At 35.6% G+C, this 9218-nt stretch overlaps 1 protein-coding gene across 2 annotated transcripts in view; it reads right to left on the bottom strand.

Annotated features, from left to right (window-relative positions):
• Nucleotides 1-2039: 2039 nt before the first annotated feature.
• The window catches only part of PPARGC1A (PPARG coactivator 1 alpha), an 808090-nt gene continuing 800911 nt past the window's right edge, over nt 2040-9218 (bottom strand). For both annotated transcript variants that reach the window (XM_072406385.1, XM_072406386.1), the window contains one exon: nt 2040-8507. In XM_072406385.1, the coding sequence (XP_072262486.1) occupies nt 8404-8507 (104 nt within the window). In that variant the 3' untranslated portion in view covers nt 2040-8403. The remainder of the gene's footprint in view (nt 8508-9218) is intronic.

The following is a 9218-nucleotide window of genomic DNA, read 5'->3' as shown; positions in this document are numbered from 1 at the left end:
TACAAACCTCTAAGGAAGTAGTGTACTATATATGACCTTCATTCCCCTATTACTGATTATGTATGACAGGAGAACAGAGGAGGGCCGACAATTGGCAGTAGCCGTACCCTGATATGTTATTGTGGGACCAGTCAGAATCTGTGTGCACATATCTAACAAAAATGGAGAAAGATGGAGGTGTCATGTCAGATACTAAGGAAAGGTTTTAGTATGACAACATCTTAATGGCCTCTCTTAATGAGATTTTATTTTCCTAAAATGGGTTGAATTTGTGCAAGTCTAGGGAATGCAAAATGTGTTTTAACCAGGTCAAATGCAGATCAGAAGAAAGTCAATTGTGCATGTCAATGAATTCTGAGTGATCTCAAAAACATCTCAGACTGATGGCATTGACACAAGCTCAAAGCTTGAAAAGAACAGTTTTTATTCTTGTTGTTAAAGACATACTTCAGGAAGGTACAAATTATTACCATTTTAAATAGTTATGTATAAACCCATAAAAATAAATACATTACTAAGAGTAACAAAGGACTGGTTATCACTACTGCATGTGGTCTCCCCGTAGCTGATCTTTTTCCAGTTGCAAACTTTCAGAACCTCCATAACCAATTCCTTGTTGACAGACCCCTTAGTAATAGACCCTTTAATAACAGATCCCCCAGAACCAGATGATCAAGGATAGACCTCAATACCAGAATGTGCTCAGTAACAAACACTCACAGATAGAACTTTAAAAGACAGACCCTCATTGACAGTGAGAGCACCTTCCCTATGTAATCTGTAGGACTGAATTGATTAATTGACAGCTTAGCACAATGACATAGCTGGATGATACATAAGCAGGAGAAGATCTTGTCCAAGCAGCACCCACTGCAGCACAGCATTCAGATTGGGTACCTTTTCTGTTTCGGTCTTGGTCTGGCCTACTTACCTACATGTCACTAAAACTATCACTTAATTTGCCTCTCATTAGTGTACTTTGTGCTGGGTAATATGCCTGCTACTATAATCTGCCTGTCAATAGAATGGTAGTCTTGTTAATATCTGCATGACATTTGCCTGTAATTGATAATATTATCATGTCTTCAATATCTGCTTATCACTGATATCTCACTTTTGTTGGTATTATCACCTTGTGGCCGTGTTTTCTGGATGCCATTGATAGCTACCAGTGGTTGGTTATATTTGCTGATTGTTGGAAATATCTGCATGCGATTTAGAGGTGCTTGCTATTAGTAATATCTGCATATCATTAAAATTTCTCTGTTGTTGATGAGTTAAATGCCCATCTGAAGTAGGTTGTTTCACATTTATATTGTGGTTGGTGATTTTGTATATTATAGCCTTGATGAAAATAACGTGGCTCATGTCTTGGAATCAATATGTACGCTAAGGACTTACTTTGCGTCATTTGCCATTTTGGTGTGTGTTTTTGTAAGTGGAAAAAAGTGAAAATACTTCTAATGGGATACACACTTACCACTAAAAATATCTTTTGTTTTCTAAGTGGAGAAGGTTTGGATTCTTTTTTAATCTCTGTACAGGAGACAGACAATACCAACCAGGCAGTTAATACTATCCCCATTCTGTTCAAAACTTGATAATAAAAAAGTAGGTAGAGTTTAGCTTTAATAACAACCCATGACCAGGATATGGATCTTGTTGTAAATTAGACTTGAAGCCAGCACTGACCACCTTAGCTGCAGCCATTAGAGAGAGTTATCCTCAACATTTACAGCGGAAGCCATGAAGATGTCAAAGTCCATTGTTTTCTTGCTCAGCTTTCAGTAGTAGCCTTACAGTATTTTGTCCTATATAAACAGACACAAATTAGAACCTACTTAATGAGGTACAGGAGGAGCTTAGCTGCCTAACTACTCCACAATGTCTGCAGCTACAGTAGTCAAAAAGGCTTTGTCTTGCCGTTTGTTAAGAATAGGTGAATATTTGAATGTCCGTAACATAGTTCACTTTAAACCGACACAACTCTGTCTGTCCCTACAGATAACAAAATAAAAAATAACGAGAGAAAACAGGCATTCATTTGAAACATTTGTTTCCCTTTATTAGCTCAGTGAGGCCAATGTGTTTTGCACATTAAAAAAATAATCACAGGAATCTGAATACATTGAATAAAACCACAGTACATGTAGAATTGGCAGGTGGAACCTCAACCCCGTGAATGGGGGCTAACTAAAAGCTTTGTTCGCCTGTTAAGCACAATTTTACCACCATTAGTACATGTTCACCTAACAAATCTTACAGCAGCATGATCCGATCAGTTGTTCGTATTGATAATGTCTGTGACAACAGGTACAAATTCAGAATCATCACATTATTTTATATGGCTATTCTATGTCATTCATCATTTAGATTTTAAACTACAGCAACTGAAGTTTTCATTACAGATATCAAAAGGACACATAATCGTTAACTAAATCTAAAGGGATGAAGTGCTTTGTAGTTTTTAACTGACCCAGTGCATCTCCCTCTGATTGCACAATTGTTCCATCCTGCGCATTCGTCTTTGGCAAAAATGTCTAGAGCTATCATATAGGCTACTTTAATAAGTTTTTTTTAATTGTTTTCAATTTACTTTTTTAAGAAAGGGCAATAGCTGTCAAGGTTATTACTACTGTAAAGCGAAAGCAGCACTTAATACACATCAAATCTAATGGCCTACGCGTTTTTAATTTTTGAACTTTTAGACTCGTCTATCACACACTATTGTAGTGGCATGTAGTTTTGTTGATTTTTTTTTTTTTTGTACATGGTCAATGTGAAAAAAATACAAATTGTATCTGTAGCCAATTATCTATGATCCCAACATATTGTAAATGCCCTGAAACATAACATGTTTCTGTTTATGTATATCTAAATATTCAAATATGTCTACACAGAGGAAACTTGTGGTTGTAGGAGAGAGCAATTGTTAGGTCTGCCAAAATCAACTTAAATTGAAAAAAAAAATCAACATTAAAATTATTCCTGCTTATAAAGAAACAAACTGTACACACACTTTCTATTCATTTCAGCAATACAGGGAAAAAAATAGAATGTATTAAAACATCTGATCACATAAATTTAAAGGCAAAATAGGCAATGCATCTGGTCTTTAAACACATAATATGATATATTAAACATTGATTTCTTAAAAATAATTTATTGCTTTTTAATATATACTTTTAATATTTTTGTACAACAGAAAAATTGAGAAAGAAAAAAAAAATCTGTAAACTTTAGTTTGGCGATCACATAATTAAACAAGATAAAATACCTGCATTTTTGTAACCTACATAAATACAACCAATACACGGATTAAAGCTGTTAATAGTGTAACAGGAAACCCGTGGAAAGACAATGTGTGTTCTTTTAATATCTTGATTTATTGCTATATGTCTACTTTGAAATGGGGAAGGGGGGGAGGGCTTTCGGCATTAGAGATGGTGAAATTTTTGAGAACAAAAAATGCTGGTGATGAACAGATGTAATTGTGTAAGGCTGCATTGTTTTGAGATGTCATTTTAAAATTTTGCTATGCTTTCTGTGGTCGAAAGGGGTCCTCGATGTTTGGGAGAACCCAACACTCTATGGGGTGATTTACTGGAGGGTGTCTCTTACACCAACTAACCTATCCTGCGTTTATTTTATGCATCCAAACAGATTTTTACTTTAATTTTTTTAAACTCTTCTCTAATTTGATTTAGGAATCAAAATCAAAACAGATCAGTAGGGCTTTTTTTTAAAGGTGTTTATTCAAGTGCCTCTGGAATATAAAGGGGTGAAAGGTGAAAAAAAGCAGCGGGTAAATGTGCATCCACCTCCCCATGTCATAAATTTCAATATTTAGCAATTTTCCCTAATATAAAGTCTTAAAAAGTAATGGAGGCTATTTTAATAAAGCTTGCCAAAGAAAATGTTTTTTTCATAACAACCAGTAAGTCTCGTTTTATAATTTTCTGTCCTTAAAAAATGATACATGGACTCTTAATGGTTAGGCAACACATCCTTTGTTTTAGTTTTTGTAGACAGACTCATTATGCCCAGTTAAAAAAAGCATAAGGCTGGGTTTAGACTACCGCGTAACAGGCTGTCACTGCTAGGTGTTTTTGAGTATTGCAAATGGCTGCAAAAGCCTAACAGTGCCGTTGCACTTGCAGGTGTGTAAAACAAGCAGAACCAATTCAAGCCTATGGGGATGAACTGCCCTGGTAAGCTACATGCAATGCTACTGCCAGTCAAAAAAAAGATAATGGACAGACCAATTCAGTCCAATGTTAACCACCCAAAACCCACGCAAAAACCACTAGCCTATTGCATGTAATATTGTCATTACTGTGTTTTTTTTATTAATTTAGTAAAGATGTTACTGCAACAGATCAGCTGAGTTTACATACACATTATTTTATAGATTTTTTTGAGGTATCTTGAGTGTAAAAATCAATTCACAAAAACAAGTGTATGGGTAACTCTCCTTTAAAGCCGGCAAAAATTGTGAGTTTTAGTGAGGTGTCTACTAAGGAGAGCAAGAAAGGAAGCCATGAAAAATGGGGAGGAAATATCATATTGTGGAGAAATTCATAAAAAAAAAGAATCAGTTTAATGCAATCAGTGAATGCACAATTCACACCAATGCAATATGTATTATTTTAAATTAAACTTTGTCTAATGGAGGTAAAATAATAGATTTGCGTTGAGCTTATTATATTAAGGTAATATCTGACACTCATGTCTAATGTGACTTTAGTGGTGCCTAGTGTGACATCTATGTAGCTTGTAATATCAAAAATATTGGTATTTTATTGTATACGGGGGCTAATTGGGTATCTTGCGCCTATCTGGAGGAAAAAACACACCGGTGTCTTGCACCTAAGTTGGAGCAAAGGCTGAAACCAACTGCCAAAAGGGGAAAAGCTCTATGACACTAAGAAAAGCGGAAAAGTCTATCACATTTACCCTGTCTCTCCTTGTAGTGTAAAAAAAATAGGAGGACCGTAGCAATTTAATAATTTAGTTCTGCATTTACAATATAAAGTAATATGCATGGGGGTAATTGCAAGCTGTATTCCTATCAATGTAGGTTCTAGACATTTCATAAATTCTGTAAATGTTGTGCAAACTTGTTCATAGGAGAACAAGAAAAGGAGCAGCACGTTGAAATTGGGTCTGTGACTTAATAGTAAGGCCTTTGTGGCTTTCCTTTCTAAGTTCCCGTTTCAAAAATGGAGCTGAGACACATAGAAGAGTAGGACTCCGGAAGAGAGTATTGTTCTCTATGCATTGACAGCTTCCTACATACAGAGGTGGATCAAAGTTGGACTTTCCACAATTGACTTTACAGCTGAATGTTTTTTGTATGAGGTCTGTCATATTATATAGATAAAAAAACTCTATACATGTCCTACTCTCCTCCTCTTCCTAATTTTTGAAGACGGAACCAAATTAGGAGACAAAATTAATAAAAAAAAGGTGTCTTAGAACCAGAGAAAAAATGGTTCTATCAGACCTTAATAAGCGACCCCAATGATACTAAAACATGGTTGGATAGAATTATGATGTACAATGTCATGAAAAAAGAAATATTGTCAAGGAATCTTTGGCACTCTGGTCCGTGCTGTTTTTCAGCCCTCCTGGCTAAGAACAGCAACAATAACCGGAGCCCTGAAATCCTGATGCAAATGGCTTTTCCTAAAACCTTCTTCTGAAATTGGTTAAAAGACAGAATATATGAACTCTAGCAAAAACATGTTGTTTTTGTTTGTGTACATTCACCAACTGTTCCTAAAAACATAGTCTTCAAATCGTTTATAATAATATCAACTGTTTTCTCCAAAAGAGTTTTACAAATTGCTGCAAAAACTGCAACTGATCAACATCTGTGAAAAAATATTTTGTTACACACACCACGCATGAAGTGTTGAGTTCAGTCAACTATAAGTCAGCAGGTATGAGCAAATGGCTCTTACCATTAATTCCACTTATGTTTGCAAACCGCCGAGCCTTGGGTAAAAAAGCTGTAGGCAAAGAAACTGTCTGTATTGCTCCCATCCACCAATCAGATTTCCATGCACTTGACAAACGGCTGCTGGAATCTGATTGCTTGGTATGGGCAATACATCTTTTTTTCTTTTCTGACAGCTTTTTATCCTTAAGCCCCAATGTATTATACAAGGCTGAACCCAAAAATTGTCTACCTTGCTAAAATGATTAAAAATATAAATGTCAAACAGTTTGTTCATATGGAATCTAAACTTAGTGTAGTTTTGTATAGGCCATACAAAGATAAAGTCATTAAAGGATTAGCAGCACAACCCCATAGCTGGCACCACACTAATGCATAGTCAACACTATCTTGCAACAGAAGACTAAATTCCACTGCAGCATATGACAGTACTAAGAGAGTGTTAGCATCCTTCTAAACTGGCCGTCTCTTAATCAGCATATTACCGTCACAAATACAATAGCATTCACTGATATATAGTTCTTCAGTAAACAACGGAATGAAATATCAGTAAAGGATGCACAACAGTAAAAATCTGGCTTATGCCAAAAATTCCAACAGTGCCGAAAAAGAAAAAAAAAAATTACTGGCTTTTGAAACAGTGTTTAGACAAAAAAATCCCTATCACACAAGGTATACGTTGCTGAGTTACCCAGCAGCTTGTTTTTTTTTTCCAGAAAATTAAAGATGCACAACGGCCTGTAGTGAAAACAATCACACCTTACATTCATCCTTGATTCACAATAATACAAATAATTAAAAAAAAATAAAATACAGTAATTAGTACAGAAAAGACGTCCTATATGGCAAATCTTGAGGTGGATTTACTGAGCAGGTATTACTGCAGATGAAGATATTCTACAAAGGTGGGAAAAAGGAAAGTGGAGACATTAAGCAATCAACCAATTGAACTCAAGCTGTCACCTAGACACTTCCTTTAATTAATAAAAAAAAAAAATAATAATAATAATAATAATTATCATGACAGCGAGAATCGGGTTGTTCACTTTCTTTTTCTTGACTTTTATAGAACACCTTTATTAAAGGAGACAATGCATCATGGTATCCATATCAATCAAGCCTTTAAGGCCAATAAAAATGTTTTTCAAACACAAAAATATGGAAGCTCACCAGAAAAGAGTGTGCTTGAAGCAATAATTGTGCACCCAACCGAAAAAAAAAAACACGCGCACACACACACTGTAATTTTTTTGTTCGTTTTTACAATCAAATATATATAAGCATAAAGTCAGCTCCTAAATATATTAATTAGTATACAACTGGTATTTCACTTTGTACAGTTTACATTTTTGAATATCTTCGATTTTTTGTTTTTAAGAAAAAAACTTTTTCCATATTTAAAAGAAGGCTGCATTTACAGTGCATAGCGGTAACAAATAAAGGACATTGTCATACTCTATGTACACAAAATAAAAATACTCCAACCATCCTCTCCTCTGCCGGAGACGGGGCCAAAGCAGAGCAGGGCTTGTGTTCCCTTCTCCGGCAGAATAAGGAGTGACAGCTGTAAATACTTGACTAGTACATATTACAATGGTACAAACTACCTGGACACGGTTTCAGAAAGTTTCACTCAACTCAGTTTATTATGTAACACCACATCCACTCATCAGAAAATAGTGTTTATATTAGATATATATATATATATTTATATATAATCATATAAATATATATATTTCCGTTGCTGAACAAGCTGTGAATTTGACCATTTACAAGGCTTCTGATGTTGAGCATCAACATTGATAGAAACTGCACGGGTGTCAGAACCAAAAGACTGAAAGTAAAAGACAGAAATAGAGACTTGCGGATACTACAAAAAATTCTGCTTCCTTGATTTCTTCACCAGGTTCCCAATAAAAAAAAGTTACTAAGGCGTCATCTATATTGCAATATATTTTTTTTTCATCAGGACAATGATTGAAATCAGACAAAAGTGAAGATTGCATTGGGGTTGAGCATCAGCAGCATACGATTCCTCTGATTTTGTTGAAAAAATTCCATTTTGATTACAATTCATAGCAATTCCTTGATTTGATTTATTCCAAATGAATCAGTTTTTCTTTATATGAATTTGAGGAGCGTTAGCGGATGGCTGGCACTTTTGCTTCCTATGAGAAGCATACCGTCTTTGTTATAGCAGTAACATTGTGACATCCTTGAAGAGTGAGGAATTATCTGACACCCATATAGGTATGTGTGTTTGTCTGACAATCACATTGCCTCTTTAGTCTTCAGCAGCTGTGTTCATGTAAACCATTGAGAAACGGAGAGTGTAAAGTAGGAGAAATTCCTAGGGTTGACTTTCAAGAGTCTCTTTTGGGAGGACAACAAGTCTGTGAGGTATTCTCCATCGTTCCATTTGGGTGTGGCAGACATGCATGTTACCTACGCAGGCTCCTTTGTGCCTCTTTAAGCAAACTGTCAAAATCCATGGAGTCATATTTGCTTTTGGTGGAAGCAGGATCGAAGTCATCTGAATTTGAATCTATAATAAAAGAATAAAAAAATAAATAAAACTATATAAAATCAAAAAATAAAACTAATAAAACTATGGGGCTCTGATGGACTCAATGATAGACCAACATTTGTATCAGAGGCTTGTGATGGAAACTGGTATTGTGGATCCATACTAGATCCAGGGTAGTACAACACCCATTCCAGGGGATGAATATGCCACAAACACCAGTGCCAAGGTCTTTAAGTACTAAGCATGCCCTGGCCTTGAACGAATAACAGCAAACCGACCCTTCTACTTAGTTCAGGTCATTAATCTCCACTGCCTATGTAGGGTTACCCGCTGCCAGCAGGAATAAAATGCTGCCTGGGTCTGAGAAACCTGAATCAGTGTCAGGTCTGAATTTTTATTTATGAATTTGCTGAGCACAGGAGGAGGCATGTGGTGCTTCTGCTAAAAAAAAGGTGATATGTCACAAAATACCTTTGTGAAAAATTGTATATAGGCACCAGAGAAGTCACATCAACTGCAGGTTCAGTTTTAAAGCCCTAAGAAAATTAATTGTCTTAATATCAGATACGTTTTTTGATTTAACCAATGGGATGTGAAGCATACACACCAATCCATAACTATTAGGACCTAATATTTTTCAGGCTATCAGTAGACACTAATTACACGATTATAAGGCTACGTACACATGTACAATAATTGTCGTTGCAAGACGAACGGTTGATGACCGAT

The sequence above is a fragment of the Pyxicephalus adspersus genome, chromosome 3 (genome assembly GCF_032062135.1).
Source record: "Pyxicephalus adspersus chromosome 3, UCB_Pads_2.0, whole genome shotgun sequence".
NCBI lineage: Eukaryota > Metazoa > Chordata > Amphibia > Anura > Pyxicephalidae > Pyxicephalus > Pyxicephalus adspersus.
Note: the sequence above shows the minus strand (reverse complement) of the source record. Positions and strands in the feature narration are given on the sequence as shown.